This window comes from Oncorhynchus tshawytscha, linkage group LG14, assembly GCF_018296145.1.
Source record: "Oncorhynchus tshawytscha isolate Ot180627B linkage group LG14, Otsh_v2.0, whole genome shotgun sequence".
Lineage (NCBI taxonomy): Eukaryota > Metazoa > Chordata > Actinopteri > Salmoniformes > Salmonidae > Oncorhynchus > Oncorhynchus tshawytscha.
In genome coordinates, this window is record NC_056442.1 from 46,600,743 (window position 1) to 46,618,523 (window position 17,781).

At 43.8% G+C, this 17,781-nt stretch overlaps 1 protein-coding gene and 1 pseudogene across 3 annotated transcripts in view; both read right to left on the reverse strand.

Annotated features, from left to right (window-relative positions):
- LOC112267277 overlaps positions 1–12,729 on the reverse strand; it is a 43,282-nt pseudogene extending 30,553 nt beyond the window's left edge.
- A 3,983-nt stretch (positions 12,730–16,712) lies between these two features.
- Positions 16,713–17,781, reverse strand: part of LOC112243417 (von Willebrand factor A domain-containing protein 5A) — a 35,243-nt gene continuing 34,174 nt past the window's right edge. For 2 of the 3 annotated variants that reach the window (XM_042297590.1, XM_042297591.1), the window contains exons 17-18: positions 17,543–17,666; positions 16,713–17,270 (exon numbers count right to left, since the gene is read on the reverse strand). In XM_042297590.1, the coding sequence (XP_042153524.1) occupies positions 17,191–17,270; positions 17,543–17,666 (204 nt within the window). In that variant the 3' untranslated portion in view covers positions 16,713–17,190. The remainder of the gene's footprint in view (positions 17,271–17,542; positions 17,667–17,781) is intronic. The other variant, XM_042297592.1, reaches the window with a different exon arrangement.

Consider the following 17,781-nt stretch of genomic DNA (forward strand, 5'->3'; position numbering starts at 1 on the left):
TAAAGTCTAAGAATTTAAACTACCATCGGTTGGCAAAACATTGGCATGATAGACATGTCACAATTGTTGTCTCTTGCTGTAAGCACATTTGGTTTTGTCAACTGTAGCACAGTATTCAAATGATCCCGAGCAAAGCAGCCACATTATGAAAACAGTAAGTGATTTAAACTTTAAGATGGTATGAATTATACAAGTAATAACTTTAAATAGCCTTCAGGTCCTGTGGAGTAGGTTACTGTACCACCAAGTACATTTTGCTCTGTCCAGAGTACCCCTGAAGTACTCGCTCATGTGCATGTAACCAGTTAGCCTATGGTCTCATGAGTCTTCTCAAGTACCCCCTATGGATAGGCCAAATACCCTCAGGGGTCCTAGTACCCCAGGTTGGGAAACACTACTGTAGACTGACAAATAAATTGCAAACAGATATAATCTGGGAAGCATCAGATGACTCAATGTTTTGAGAGGAACAAAACAGCCATGCAGAAACAGGGGGTGTAACTGTAAATATTGGTTACGAACATAACTATCTCTAACCTCTTAGAGCTACTACCCCCCTACTTTTTTCAATTTCCGCCTGAAGACATACCCAAATCTAACTGCCTGTAGCTCTGGCCCAGAGGCAAGGATATGCATATTCTTGGTACCATTTGAAAGAAAACACTCTTGAAGTTTGTGTAAATGTGAATTGAATGTAGGAGAATTTAACACAATAGATCTGGTTTAGATAAAACAATGAATAAAAACATGTTTTTTTCTTTTTATTGTTGTATCATCATCATCTTTAAAATGAACAAGAAAAAACAACATTCAGATAGGATGATGGGGACAATTTCAGTGAAAAACATAAGAGGGCAACAGTACTTGTGCAAAGTTTCAGAATGATAACTTCCAAAATGAGTGTGCTACATGACATTTATCATGAAGTCACACAGGTGTCCCACACAAGTAGCCCAAATGTACCCAAGTGGCCAAATTAGTGAAGGTATACATTTTGAAACAAATAACTATATACAAAACGCCAAAATGGTATTCTAACACACAACCCCCCAAAAATTGAGAAAAAAACATGGGGAAAAAAATATGAAGAAAACAATACACTGCTCAAAAAAATAAAGGGAACACTAAAATAACACATCCTAGATCTTAATGAATGAAATATTCTTATTAAATACTTTTTTTCTTTACATAGTTGAATGTGCTGACAACAAAATCACACAAAAATGATCAATGGAAATCAAATTTATCAACCCATGGAGGTCTGGATTTGGAGTCACATTCAAAATTAAAGTGGAAAACCACACTACAGGCTGATCCAACTTTGATGTAATGTCCTTAAAACAAGTCAAAATGAGGCTTAGTAGTGTGTGTGGCCTCCACGTGCCTGTATGACTTCCCTACAACGCCTGGGCATGCTCCTGATGAGGTGGCGGATGGTCTCCCGAGGGATCTCCTCCCAGACCTGGACTAAAGCATCCGCCAACTCCTGGACAGTCTGTGGTGCAACATGGCATTGGTGGATGGAGCAAGACATGATGTCCCAGATGTGCTCAATTGGATTCAGGTCTGGGGAACGGGCGGGCCAGTCCATAGCATCAATGCCTTCCTCTTGCAGGAACTGCTGACACACTCCAGCCACATGAGGTCTAGCATTGTCTTGCATTAGGAGGAACCCAGGGCCAACCGCACCAGCATATGGTCTCACAAGGGGTCTGAGGATCTCATCTCGGTACCTATTGGCAGTCAGGCTACCTCTGGCGAGCATATGGATGGCTGTGCGGCCCCCCAAAGAAATGCCACCCCACACCATGACTGACCCACCGCCAAACCGGGTCATGCTGGAGGATGTTGCAGGCAGCAGAACGTTCTCCACGGCGTCTCCAGACTCTGTCACGTCTGTCACATGTGCTCAGTGTGAATCTGCTTTCATCTGTGAAGAGCACAGGGCACCTGTGGCGAATTTGCCAATCTTGGTGTTCTCTGGCAAATGCCAAACGTCCTGCACGGTGTTGGGCTGTAAGCACAACCCCCACCTGTGGATGTCGGGCCCTCATACCACCCTCACGGAGTCTGTTTCTGACCGTTTGAGCAGACACATGCACATTTGTGGACTGCTGGAGATCATTTTGCAGGGCTCTGGCAGTGCTCCTCCTTGCACAAAGGCAGCGGTCCTGCTGCTGGGTTGTTGCCCTCCTACGGCCTCCTCCACGTCTCCTGATGTACTGGCCTGTCTCCTGGTAGCGCCGCCATGCTCTGGATACTACACTGACAGACACAGCAAACCTTCTTGCCACAGCTCGCATTGATGTGCCATCCTGGATGAGCTGCACTACCCGAGCCACTTGTGTGGGTTGTAGACTCCGTCTCATGCTACCACTAGAGTGAAAGCACCGCCAGCATTCAAAAGTGACCAAAACATCAGCCAGGAAGCATAGGAACTGAGAAGTAGTCTGTGGTTACCACCTGCAGAACCACTCCTTTATTGGGGGTGTCTTGCTAATTGCCTATAATTTCCACCTGTTGTCTATTCCATTTGCACAACAGCATGTGACATTTATTGTCAATCAGTTTTGCTTCCTAAGTGGACAGTTTGATTTCACAAAAGTGTGATTGACTTGGAGTTACATTGTGTTGTTTAAGTGTTCCCTTTATTTTTTTGAGCAGTGTATATACATTTACAAAATAACATGGGTAACTATTTACACACTTTCAATATTTGGAAGACCCTCAGTCCTCTATCAAATCAAATGTATTTATATAGCCCTCCGTACATCAGCTAATATCTCAAAGTGCTGTACAGAAACCCAGCCTAAAACCCCAGACAGCAAGCAATGCAGGTGTAGAAGCACAGTGGCTAGGAAAAACTCCCTAGAAAGAACAAAACCTAGGAAGAAACCTAGAGAGGAACCAGGCTATGAGGGGTGGCCAGTCCTCTTCTGGCTGTGCCGGGTGGAGATTATAACAGAACATGGCCGAGATTTTCAAACGTTCATAGATGACCAGTCAAATAATAATAATCACAGTAGTTGTAGAGGATGCAACAGGACAGCACCTCAAGAGTAAATATGAACAGTTTAGGGTTCCATAGCCGCAGGCAGAACAGTTGAAACTGGAACAGCAGCAAGGCCATGTGGACTGGGGACAGCAAGGAGTCATCATGCCAGGTAGTCCTGACGCATGGGCCTAGGGCTCAGGTCCTCCGAGAGAGAGAGAAAGAGAGAATTAGAGAGAGCATACTTAAATTCACACAGGACACCGGATAAAACAGAAGTACTCCAGATATAACAAACTGACCCTAGCCCCCCTGACAAACTACTGCAGCATAAATACTGGAGGCTGAGACACAAGGGGTCAGGAGACACTGTGGCCCCATCCGATGAGACCCCCGGACAGGGCCAAACAGGAAGGATATATTCCCCACTTTGCCAAAGCTCTACACAATATTGTGCTGCTGAGGTATAATATATATATAGATATGAGTACGGGGAACATAAGGTTGAATATATTATTATAGACATGCTACATATACTGTCTCTTTTATATTATGACATTTCAGCTAGATCTACTGTCTTTATTATATTACAACAGACCAGCTGTATCTACTGTCTCCATTTCACTATGGCCATTGTTGTGGGCCTGTCCTCCCCTCAACATCCTCAAATATGCAATTTCAGGTCACAAATAATATTTTATATTATTAATTTCAAACAACGGCATTAGCATGAGAAGAACTTACCAGACCAAAACGGTGACATTGTTCCTCTTCTTCAGGCACGTTACAGATTATACACAGTGGCTGCAACGGTGTCCTCTCCGTTCAAAAAATGTTCCTCCACTTGGGAATCGCTAAATGAATCGTCCTACAACAATCTCTGTCTCACTTTTCCGATCTGTATATCTGTATATCTAGACTTAGATTTAGCTTTCCCTGACTTAGTCGCCATACTGATTGATATATAAACAGCTGAATCTGTGCGTTTACCAAAACAGCACTGTGCGTAAAATGCGTAGCTCCTTCCGGAATAAAACTTCAATAGCGAATGACTCTCTTTACGCTGGAGTTTACGACATGGGACTACCTCATGAAGCTGGTTGAGAGAATGCCAAGAGTGTGCAAAGCTGTCATTAAGGCAAAGGGTGGCTACTATGAAGAATCTAAAGTATATTTTGTTTAACACTTTCTTTGTTTACTACTTGATTCCATACGTGTTATTTCCTAGTTTTGATGTCTTCACTCTTATTCTAAAATGTAGAAAATAGTAAAAATAAAGAAACCCTTGAATGAGTAGGTGTGTCTAATCTTTTGACTGGTACTGTATTTTAGAACAAGAATATCAACACAACTTTTTTTATCAATTTTACTGAGTTACAAGTCAGACGGAAATCAAAAACATTCAATTTATGGGCTGGGGTGCAGCCACGGGTTAATATTTTTTTTCCCCCACAAAGGCTTTATTACAGACAGAAATACCCCACGCTTCTTGATATGCTACACCTGTCATGTGAATTAATTATATTGGCGAAGAAGATCTGCTCACTAACCGGGATGTAAAGAAATTTGAAGGTCAGTCAAAATGAAGAACTTTGAGAGTTTCTTCAAGTGCAGTCGCAAAATCCATCAAGCGCTATGATGAAACTGGCTCTCATGAGGACTGCCACAGGAATGGAAGAGCCAGAGTTACCTCTGCTGCAGAGGATAAGTTCATTAAAGTTACCAACCCCCAAAAAATGCTACACGGAGTTCAAGTAACAGACACATCAACATCAACTGTTCAAAGACTGCGTGAATCAGGCCTTCATAGTTAAATTGCTGCAAAGAAACCACTACTAAAGGACACCAATAATAAGAAGAGAACTGCTTGGGCTAATAAACACAAGCAATGGACACAAGACCAGTGGAAACCTGTCCTTTGGTCTGATGAGTCTAAATTTGAGATTTTTGGTTCTTACCACCTTTGTGAGACAGAGTAGGTGAACAGATGGGAACCACACATGCGGAGATCAACGTGAAGCATGGAGGAAGAGGTGTGATGGTGCTTTGCTGGTGACACTTTTATTTAGAATTCAAGGCACACTTAACCAGAATGGCTACCAAAGCATTCTTCAGCGATATGCCATCCCATCTGGTTTGTTCTTGGTGGGACTATCATTTGTTTTTCAACACAACTCTCAAGCGGGCTGCCGAGTGGCGCAGTGGTCTAAGACACTACATCCCAGTGCAAGAGGCATCACTGCATTACCTGGTTCGTATCCAGGCTGCATCACATCTGGCTGTGATTGGGAGTCCCATAGGGCAGTGGAAACTGACTTGCCTAGTCAAATAAAGGTTAAATAAAAATACACTTAAGAGGACACTGATCTTACACACCTCCAGGCTGTGTAAGGTCTTCTTACACACCTCCAGGCTGTGTAAGGTCTACTTGACCAAGAAGGAGAGTGATTGAGTGCTGCATCAGATGACCTGCCCTCCACAATCACCTGACCTCAACCCAATTGAGATGAGTTGGACCGCAGAGTGAAGGAAAAGCAGCCAACAAGTGCTCAGCATATGTGGGAACTCCTTCAATCATTCCAGGTGAAGCTGGTTGAGAGAATGACAAGTGTGTGCAAAGCTCTCATCAGGGCAAAGTGTGGCAACTGTGAAGTATATAAAATATATTTTGATTTGTTTAACACTTTTTTTGGTTACTACATGAGTGGGCTGCCGAGTGGCGCAGTATTGTATTATTTCATAGTTTTGATGTCTTCACTATTATTCTACAATCTAGAAGAAAAACCATTGAATGAGTACGTGTGTCCAAACCTTTGACTGGTACTGTATATTTCTCACAAAACCATTATCATAACCTATTTAACATGTAGCCTAGAGTGGGTGCTATATCTGCACCGCCTAGGCTAGATAATATGCTAATTCATAAACACTAATGATTCAGCCGTTTACTTGGTTTATTTTGTAGGTGTTATATTTGACCCCAGCTACTATTTCAATCATGTGTAATGTTCTATTTTGATTAAAATTAATATTGTTAACAGGTCCTTCTGTATGCTAAATGTAGAGTTATTTATGCAACTTCTAGTTGTGAGAGTCTTATATACACACCTAAATAGCATGAATAATTAGTAGACAGATGTCAGTGTCCCATATCATAAAATTACTGGTCTAGTTCAAGTGGTCTCTGAACAATAGAATAGAAGACAAAAAAAATAAAAATCACTATTATCTCCGGTCTCCCCAACATTATACATTTCTGAACATTCTGTAACGATGCACACTCTTGAACAGACCTTGAGCTGCAGTCACTTTGCTTGCTGCTCTGGCAGTCATATCTAGCCCAGCCAATACATACGCCAATATGCTCTGGCAGCCAAAACAGCCAAATATTCCATCTAAAAATGAATCGTTTCTCAATTGCGATACAGTTCTAGAAACATAATGTCCTTTGATTTCTTTACCACATGAAAACTATTTTTAAAACGCAAAATACACACGTACTGTACACCACAGGAGGCTGGTGGCACCATAATTGGGGAGGACGGGCTCGTGGTAATGGTTGGAACGGAATCAGCGGAATGGTATCAAATACATCAGACACATGGTTCCGATATGTTTTTTTATTTTATTTTATTTTTTATTTCACCTTTATTTAACCAGGTAGGCCAGTTGAGAACAAGTTCTCATTTGCAACTGCGACCTGGCCAAGATAAAGCATAGCAGTGTGAGCAGACAACACAGACTTACACATGGAATAAACAATTAACAAGTCAATAACACAGTAGAAAACAAAGGGGGGAGTCTATATACAATGTGTGCAAAAGGCATGAGGAGGTAGGCGAATAATTACAATTTTGCAGATTAACACTGGAGTGATAAATGATCAGATGGTCATGTACAGGTAGAGATATTGGTGTGCAAAAGAGCAAGTAAATAAATAAAAACAGTATGGGGATGAGGTAGGTGAAAATTGATGGGCTATTTACCAATAGACTATGTACAGCAGCAGCGATCGGTTAGCTGCTCAGATAGCTGATGTTTGAAGTTGGTGAGGGAGATAAAAGTCTCCAACTTCAGCGATTTTTGCAATTCGTTCCAGTCACAGGCAGCAGAGTACTGGAACGAAAGGCGGCCAAATGAGGTGTTGGCTTTAGGGATGATCAGTGAGATACACCTGCTGGAGCGCGTGCTACGGATGGGTGTTGCCATCGTGACCAGTGAACTGAGATAAGGCGGAGCTTTACCTAGCATGGACTTGTAGATGACCTGGAGCCAGTGGGTCTGGCGACGAATATGTAACGAGGGCCAGCCGACCAGAGCATACAGGTCGCAGTGGTGGGTGGTATAAGGTGCTTTAGTGACAAAACGGATGGCACTGTGATAGACTGCATCCAGTTTGCTGAGTAGAGTGTTGGAAGCCATTTTGTAGATGACATCGCCGAAGTCGAGGATCGGAAGGATAGTCAGTTTTACTAGGGTAAGCTTGGCGGCGTGAGTGAAGGAGGCTTTGTTGCGGAATAGAAAGCCGACTCTTGATTTGATTTTCGATTGGAGATGTTTGATATGAGTCTGGAAGGAGAGTTTGCAGTCTAGCCAGACACCTAGGTACTTATAGATGTCCACATATTCAAGGTCGGAACCATCCAGGGTGGTGATGCTAGTCGGGCATGCGGGTGCAGGCAGCGATCGGTTGAAAAGCATGCATTTGGTTTTACTAGCGTTTAAGAGCAGTTGGAGGCCACGGAAGGAGTGTTGTATGGCATTGAAGCTTGTTTGGAGGTTAGATAGCACAGTGTCCAATGACGGGCCGAAAGTATATAGAATGGTGTCGTCTGCGTAGAGGTGGATCAGGGAATCGCCCGCAGCAAGAGCAACGTCATTGATATATACAGAGAAAAGAGTCGGCCCGAGAATTGAACCCTGTGGCACCCCATAGAGACTGCCAGAGGACCGGACAGCATGCCCTCCGATTTGACACACTGAACTCTGTCTGCAAAGTAATTGGTGAACCAGGCAAGGCAGTCATCCGAAAACCGAGGCTACTGAGTCTGCCGATAAGAATATGGTGATTGACAGAGTCGAAAGCCTTGGCAAGGTCAATGAAGACGGCTGCACAGTACTGTCTTTTATCGATGGCGGTTATGATATCGTTTAGTACCTTGAGTGTTGCTGAGGTGCACCCGTGACCGGCTCGGAAACCAGATTGCACAGCGGAGAAGGTACGGTGGGATTCGAGATGGTCAGTGACCTGTTTGTTGACTTGGCTTTCGAAGACCTTAGATAGGCAGGGCAGGATGGATATAGGTCTGTAACAGTTTGGGTCCAGGGTGTCTCCCCCTTTGAAGAGGGGGATGACTGCGGCAGCTTTCAATCCTTGGGGATCTCAGACGATATGAAAGAGAGGTTGAACAGGCTGGTAATAGGGGTTGCGACAATGGCGGCGGAAAGTTTCAGAAATAGGGGTCCAGATTGTCAAGCCCAGCTGATTTGTATGGGTCCAGGTTTTGCAGCTCTTTCAGAACATCTGCTATCTGGATTTGGGTAAAGGAGAACCTGGAGAGGCTTGGGCGAGGAGCTGCCGGGGGGTCAGAGCTGTTGGCCGAGGTTGGAGTAGCCAGGCGGAAGGCATGGCCAGCCGTTGAGAAATGCTTATTGAAGTTTTCGATAATCATGGATTTATCGGTGGTGAGCGTGTTACCTAGCCTCAGTGCAGTGGGCAGCTGGGAGGAGGCGCTCTTGTTCTCCATGGACTTCACAGTGTCCCAGAACTTTTTGGAGTTGGAGCTACAGGATGCAAACTTCTGCCTGAAGAAGCTGGCCTTAGCTTTCCTGACTGACTGCGTGTATTGGTTCCGGACTTCCCTGAACAGTTGCATATCCCGGGGACTATTCGATGCTATTGCAGTCCGCCACAGGATGTTTTTGTGCTGGTCGAGGGCAGTCAGGTCTGGGGTGAACCAAGGACTGTATCTGTTCTTATTTCTGCATTTTTTGAACGGAGCATGCTTATCTAAAATGGTAAGGAAGTTACTTTTAAAGAATGACCAGGCATCCTCAACTGACGGGATGAGGTCAATGTCCTTCCAGGATACCCGGGCCAGGTCGATTAGAAAGGCCTGCTCACAGAAGTGTTTTAGGGAGCGTTTGACAGTGATGAGGGGTGGTCGTTTGACTGCGGCTCCGTAGCGGATACAGGCAATGAGGCAGTGATCGCTGAGATCCTGGTTGAAGACAGCGGAGGTGTATTTGAAGGGCCAGTTGGTCAGGATGACGTCTATGAGGGTGCCCTTGTTTACAGAGTTAGGGTTGTACCTGGTGGGTTCCTTGATGATTTGTGTGAGATTGAGGGCATCTAGCTTAGATTGTAGGACTGGCGGGGTGTTAAGCATATCCCATTTTAGGTCACCTAACAGAACAAACTCTGAGGCTATATGGGGGGTGATCAATTCACAAATGGTGTCCAGGGCACAGCTGGGAGCTGAGGGGGGTCGGTAGCAGGCGGCAACAGTGAGAGACTTATTTCTGGAGAGAGTAATTTTCAAAATTAGTAGTTCGAACTGTTTGGGTATGGACCTGGAAAGTATGACATTACTTTGCAGGCTATCTCTGCAGTAGACTGCAACTCCTCCCCCTTTAGCAGTTCTATCTTGACAGAAGATGTTATAGTTGGGTATGGAAATCTCTGAATTTTTGGTGGCCTTCCTGAGCAAGGATTCAGACACAGCAAGGACATCAGGGTTAGCAGAGTGTGCTAGAGCAGTGAGTAAAACAAACTTAGGGAGGAGGCTTCTGATGTTGACATGCATGAAACCAAGGCTTTTTCGATCACAGAAGTCAACAAATGAGGGTGCCTGGGGACATGCAGGGCCTGGGTTTACCTCCACATCACCCGCGGAACAGAGAAGGAGTAGTATGAGGGTGCGGCTAAAGGCTATCAAAACTGGTCGCTTAGAGCGTTGGGGACAGAGAATAAGAGGAGCAGGTTTCTGGGCATGGTAGAATATATTCAGGGCATAGTGCGCAGACAGGGGTATGTTGGGGTGCGGGTACAGCGGGGGTAAGCCCAGGCACTGGGTGATGATGAGAGAGGTTGTGTCTCTGGACATGCTGGTTGTAATGGGTGAGGTCACCGCATGTGTGGGAGGTGGGACAAAGGAGTTATCAGGGGTATGAAGAGTAGAACTAGGGGCTCCATTGTGAACTAGAACAATGATAACTAACCTGAGCAACAGTATACAAGGCATATTGACATTTGAGAGAGACATACAGCGAGGCATACAGTAATCACAGGTGTTGAATTGGGAAAGCTAGCTTAAACAGTAGGTGAGACAACAGCTAATCAGCTAGCACAACAACAGCAGGTAAAATGGCGTTGACTAGGCAGCGGGGCCGACAGATAAAACATAAACAAGCAGAATGGAGTACCGTGATTAATGGACAGTCCAGAGTGCATCAGCTATGTAGCCAAGAGATCAGTGTCCAGGGGGCAGCGGTGGATGGGGCAGGGAAGCTGGACTGGCGAGTGTTATCCAGGTTGGAAAAAAAAAGTTAACAATGACTAAATAGCTTGTAGCTAGTTAGCTGGTTAGCTTCTGGAGGTTCTTGAGTGTGTTCTAAAAATTAAAAATAATAGCGATTCCGTATCACATTGGGTGAGGCAGGTTTCCGGAAAGGTATAAACAGATTAAAAATCAAGAAGAGATAGAAAGTAAATATGGGTCCGGTGAGTGTTTGGGACGCGGCGATTCAGACGGTTAGCAGGCCTGTGCTAACAAGCTAACAGTTCGTAGGCCCGGGCTAAACAAGGTAGCAGTTAGCAGGCCTGTGCTAACAAGCTAACAGTTCGTAGGCCCGGGCTAAACAAGGTAGCAGTTAGCGGACCGGGGCTAGACAAGCTAGCAGTTAGCAGGCCGAGTTTAGCAAGCAGGGAGATAGCGAGGGCTAGAGAGTTGGCCTTTAGGGGACGTCGCGATGGGGTGAGTCTGTTTATTCCTCTTCATGCGGTGACATCGATAGACCGGTCGTGGGCCCGGATATTGTAGCCCAGGAGTATGCTACGGTGGTGGTACAGGTGCGCTGGCCGGGCTAGCTTCACGCTAAGTGGGTGGAAGCGCTAGCCAGGAGTGATCATCCGGGGTTGCGGTTTAGCTAGATAGTTAGTTGTGAAGATCCAGCTGAAATGTTCCGTTTGCGGTGGGAATCCAGGGATGAGTCCGGGGATGGAAAAATAAATAGGTCCGTTATGCTCTGGTTAGAGTCGCGTTGTTCGAGCTGGCGAGAGCTTTCCGAGCTAAAGGTTAGCTTAGCTGATGACCGGTTAGCTGAAGACCGCTAGCATAGCTGGTGGTTAGCCGGCTAGCTTCAGTTGAGGGGTTCCGGTTCCGAAGTAAATATAAATACTTTAGGAAAAATAGCTACATTGGGTGAGGCGGGTTGCAGGAGAGTATTTGGAAGCTTAGGTTTAGCAAAATGTTTTTGAAGAAAAATATGTAAAAAACTAAAAATAGACGATATATACAGGGACACGACGAGACAGGACGACTTACTGCTACGCCATCTTGCCATTCCATTCTCTGTTCCAGCCATTATTATTATCCTCCCCTCAGCAGCCTCTTGTGCTGTACACTGTTTCAACCTGCTCTATCACAGTTGCAGCCGACAGTATTTTTCAGTGACAACACATTTCTGGTGGCCTTCCATTACCCACAGGTGTCCAGAGCATGCTATAGATGGCTAATTAGCACGTGGTCACTCTCTCTGCGTCTACACTTGACACTAACATGTGACTTCTGCCATCAGAATAGGAGGATCACATTGAAAAGTCGCATTGTGGCTGTATTGTGTTCAGATCTGTCTGACCTCTTCAGGTGGTCAGGGACGCACGCATTGTGTGAGGATGTCTCCTCAATCTTGACACAATCAGGCTACAGAAATGCAAGGGGCTCCAAAGTGGCACACAGTTTAAGGCACTGCATCTCAGTGCTAGAGGTGTCACTACAGACCCTAGTTCGAGTCCAGGCTGAATCATAACCGGCCAGGCTGTATCACAACAGGCTGTGATTGGGAGTCCCATAGGGCTGTGCACAATTGGCCCAGGGTCGTTAGGGTTTGGCCAGGGGTAGGCCGTCACAGTAAATAATAATTTGTTCTTAACTGACTTGCCTAGTTAAATAAAGGTTAAATATTGTTTTTAATCTAAAAAAAAAATGCTAGAATGTAATCCCACTAGTTCGTGATTGGCTCGGCCCACCTCGTCCGGACTCTTTAATAACAAAACGCCCCATCCAGAAGACGCCGCCTTCCAATGACTTACGTGTAATGTAATGGAACTTCATGATCAATGTCTTGTCACGCCCTGACTGCGCCTATTCTAGCAAGCTAAATCTCCATAAAATAAGGACAATGCGATACTGTATGCTGATATCGAATTGAATGGCTATTTATAACGTATATTGGCCACCAACAATAATAAGCAAAGTAGGCTAAGGGCCATTTCAGTGATGTCTGATTAACTTTTTCTTTGTTTTACAACTCAACGCTGTCACATAATACGCTAGTCATCCCCAAACGAAGCTGCTCTGTAACATATTACCTTGAAATGTGTGATAGGCTGCTTTTCAATGATTGCGTTTTACTGGTCCTCGTGATAAAATCCCCCCGCTTCTACTTTCGTTTAGAAATAATATATGAAGAGGCTACTTCGTCCTGGTTTGTAAAGGCAAACGCCAATAGTAATCGTTGTGCATTCAACCCATTGGCCAGTGTTCATTGTCACGCCTACTATCTTATTTGCTATTGGTGATCTGACAGTGTGAACGATATTACAGTTTTTCTCAGTTGCTTTGGTGCATTTCTTAAATCAAAAGTGCAATTCTTGATACTACTTGTACAAATTCCAAATCATCTAGTCACTTGTGCACATCATTAAAGCAATTTCTTATTCCTTTGAACAAATTGCAATTGATAATGTACAAGTGTCAGCTTTTGTCCACATTATCAATTGCTCATGTCATGTTGATCAAAATATAGTAGATGGTTCTCTGTTGAATAGTCTTACCCCTGAAAACATCTAGGCATTAGTTCCTTGCATAAGCCATTACATGCTAAATTGTTGAACTATTTGTCATAAACTGTCAAGCATAGTTTTACACATTTCTATTAGACCGTTTGTACAAAAACGTGAATTGATGAATCATGCAGGTGAAATTGACCCTCACTCATGAAGGAATGTAAAGTGTTAGTTCAACAAACAATCAACCAGTTGTCTAAATTGATCAAAGGTGCATCTCATGAAGAATCAATTGGCAAGCATATATAGACTGTGCTGCCATCCTGTTAGAAGGTTACAGATTATTTTATTACAATGGTTAAATTGGATTTTCATTGTGTTCAATGGTGTTATTTGCCCCCTAGTGGCGCTTTCTGGTACTTAGAAAGACGACGCAAACAGGAAGTACAGAATTTGTTCTGCATGCATAGAAGCAGCTACAAACAACGCTACGGTGCAGGTCTTTCAATGTAGTTATTTCATGTCACGCTTCAGCCTTGGAAACATATTTGTTTGTAAGTTCGATTCAAGCATTTAGCTAATGATGATAATCTTGTTATTGATAGAGTTGCTTACATATCAATGTTGGTTGCATTTACTCACAAATTGCAATGCCTTTAATATATGTCGTTAGCTGTATTACTTTGCTCATGCGTCATGCAAACGAATTGTAAAATATACAATACTGTAGTTTTGTTACTGTTTCTAGTGTAATATGCTTTGTTATTCTACATAGATGGTTATACATTATTAGAGTAATGAAAGGAGCCAATTACCATATGGTTAACAATTAGCTATATGGTTTGGCATCATGCCAGATGCATGGTACCTTAGCGCGTGCTTTGTATTTATGCAACTTCAAATGTTTAATGTACAGCTACAGTATGTCGGTGTGAATTGAATACTAAAGTATATTTTCTGTATTTTGCAGTTTCACAACATAAACGTTTTCAATATATTCATTCAAGAAAAGTCACGCCTTGGGAGTTTTATTGAAGACTTAGTTGTTAGCTATCTGTCTAGTTTTGCATGGGAACGCAACTCAAGGGCAGAATATAGACAGACCACAACACAGAGTTGCAATTTTCCAATAATGGATGGACCAGGAAGCGAACAGGGTCAACAGCCAAGAGGAGGAAGAAGAGGAGCAAGGATGCGTGGTGGAAGGCAAAACGGAGGAAGAGGCAGAAGAGTACATAGGCGCATATCTGATGACATAAGGGCCACTATTGTAGACCATGTTGTCAATCATGGCCTTACAATGGCTGAGGCGGGTCGAAGGGTGCAGCGGAATATTGGGAGATCAACTGTGTCCTCAATAGTTCAAACGTTTCGAAGAGAGAACAGGTATGTCCACCAATGTACAGTGCACTGTTACTGTATATAAGCAGTATACTGTATACTTCCTACAATGCTTCATATTACAGTAGTCCACTTGTATTTCACAGCATACAGAAATATACTCTATAGAGATACATACTGCACCCACCTGTATGTTTTACAGTAAAATGTGTGTTAGCATTTTTGTCTATGTGAAAGTGTGCGATGCATAACTGCTTTTTCCCCACATAGGACTGCAAGATTACCTCAAACCGGTGGCAGAGGACGCCTTTTCACACCTCAACAGGAGGCTATTTGCACTATGGTCCGAGCAAACAATGCCATGAGACTCAGGGAAATACAAAGGACCATTATAGAAGACAACGATGTCTTTGAAAACATCCATACGGTTAGCATCTCAACCATCGACAGGGTGCTGCATAGAAACCAGATGAGTATGAAACAGCTGTACCGTGTACCATTCCAAAGGAATGAGGACAGAGTTAAGGAGCTACGGTACCAGTATGTACAGGTAAAACATATAGTGATACATAGTACAGTAAGCATAAACTGCTCACATGTGGAAGGAACATGCAATATATGTACATTTTATATCACTCTTCCTTACCAAAACAAATTCAACTGTGGGTTCTGGGATATAGCGTACAATGGAGTTGGAATCAAGTGAACCCTCTCTCAACTTTGTATACGTGGATGAGGCTGGCTTCAACCTGACCAAATGCAGAAGGCGGGGTCGGAACATCATCGGCTCTCAACTTTTTAGAGACTCTACAGGGCTCTCATCCCTGATGATGAGGGGTCTGTTTAGAGAGGATTTGCCAAAGTATGTGGTCATTTGTGATAATGTGAGTTTCCATCAATCAAACATCATAAGGCAATGGTTTGTGACCCACCTGAGGATGCTCATAGAATTCCTCCCACCTTATTCACCATTCCTTAACCCAATTGAGGAGGAGTTTTCAGCATGGAGGTGGAAGATGTACGATCGTCAGCCACACACACAGATGACCCTGCTGGCTGCAATGGATGCAGCATGTGAGGACATCACAGTAGGCTCCTGCAGAGGATGGATAAGGCATTCCAAAAGATTCTTTCCACATTGCATTGGAAGGGAAAATATCCGGTGTGATGTGGATGAGAATATGTGGGCCGACAGACAGGAACGTCTGGAGAGACAGCACAAAAGTGCTGCGGGCAAAGTTGTGCCTTAGGGGTGGTTTCCTGTGTTTCTTTCTAATTTAGTTTTTTTTCCTTTGTGCCCCTTGGGTTGTCCAGTCTCTTTCAATCAATAACCCACATACAGTAATATGTAAATAGTACTGTTGAAATTGACATGCCATAGAAGTGCAGCCTTGTGCATTTTCAATACTGTAGCCTAAGTTTCAGGTAATACTGTCAAAGTACACAGTTACATTGACAACATGCCTAAACATTTTGACGACCTTGTTCGTGAACAATGACTCAATAACTTATCATTCTGATGACACTGACATGATCATTGGCATGAATATTTACTTTTGGGAGATGTACTAAGGATTTTTAGTGACTGACTAGCTTTAGAAACATGTATATTGCAGTTTGTACAAATTGTTCTGAGAAATGCACATGTTAGGGATGATGAGAAAAACTGTAACATCGGGGAAGTTTCCCTGCATCTCCAGGGGGGTTCAGGGGCCTAAATAAAACATCCAGAGTGTTATCCTGTGTGTGTTGACAGGGGCTGTTGCCTGGGTGGCAGGTGCAGACTGACTTAACCACTGCAGGAATGACTGTCAGCGGGCTATATTTAGAGTCTACAACACAGAGCCAATTAAAGTCCTGAAGTAGCAGTGAATAAACTACACAAGAAGATGCTGTGTGTGATCAATTAAATATTCTGTGAGTTGGGAACGCAAGCATGACCCAGACGGACACATAGACAGGTGGTCTGAGGATATCCAGTCTGTCCGCTGGGTAGCCAACATAGTATGTCTCTGTGAATAATTCTGCCTTCAAGTATCATAACACACTGACCTATATTCAACGTGGTCTTCTAGCCTCTACTCTTCTTCATCAGGAGTTACTGAACACTACTGGAGAGCTATTGGAGGTGCAGGTTTCTGTTCCAGCCCAGCTAACACCCCTTACTCATTTAATCAAGGTCCTGATGAGAGGATGATGTGTAGGACTTATTAACCGGGTGTGTTATAGCAGGGCTGGAACAAAAGCCTGCACACCCAGTGGCTCTCCAGGAGGGGTTGGCCACTCCTGATCTAGGTTCCATGAAGAAGGAACAGAGGTTGGTGTCATTAATAAAATAGATGAAATGACCAATCAACATGTAGAATATCATTGATTTTATCATATGATTTTAAAGTACAGTGGTAAAATATGAGGAAATGCATGAATATAGACAGTGTTACATGATCACACAGTAAAGGCACTCGGAAAGGCACTCATCTAGCTTTCCATTTTACCAAGCATTTTGGATAGTGATGAAAAGTACAGTTAACACATTGTTTCCAGTAGCCTATTGAATTGATAACCAAAGCAAAGTCTAACAAGTATAGCTGTATATGTAATACATAGATTCATGTTGATATGTTAATAACAACCAATACATTGAGATACATAAGTGTCCCTACATTAAATGACAGTAGGCTAATATAGGTGAGCGGTTGATAATTAGGCTTGTTCAGACCGGTACAGTAGCTAGTTCCACCATGTTGCTTTGAGGGGACCAGGGGCAGGTTGGGTTGTGTGTATATCTGACCCCAGGCAGAGTAGCAGGAGCGTGAGGGACAGAGAGAGGACAGGCAGTGTGAACCTCTCAGAGCCCCAGGGTGTCTTTCTGCACCTGGCAACCCAGAAGGATGTTTCCAGCCTTGACACACTCGGACACACTGGCTGCTGAAACACACATCACCAGGACAGGTATCACTATATTGTGGAATCATGGGGACAAGGGTGGGCAAAATGTATCTTCAAACACTTGTTAGAAGACAAAATACAACATTGTATTGTGAATGATTGATTATACTCAAAATACAAATATTTGTCATTTAAGTAATACAGTGGATCCCAACCAAGAAATTGCTTTCACCGAAACCATTTATTTCCAATCAGGTTAGATGAAGGCCAAAATTTTAGATGCCAGGACTATGAGAGTGAGCTATAGCTACCTTTCTGAGCCTGGATCCATGATACTGCCTTCATGGCCAGAAACTGCCACTCCTCCTGAGCCTCCATCTTGAACCCATAGAGCCATACCAGGGCTAGAACCGTGGCCCACACCTCCTGGTCCACCTGAGTGAGTGAGTGAGAGAGAGAGAAGGGGAGAGAGAGACAGACGGGGAGAGAGAGACATACAGACAGACAGAGAGAGTGACAGACAGACAGACAGACAGACAGACAGACAGAC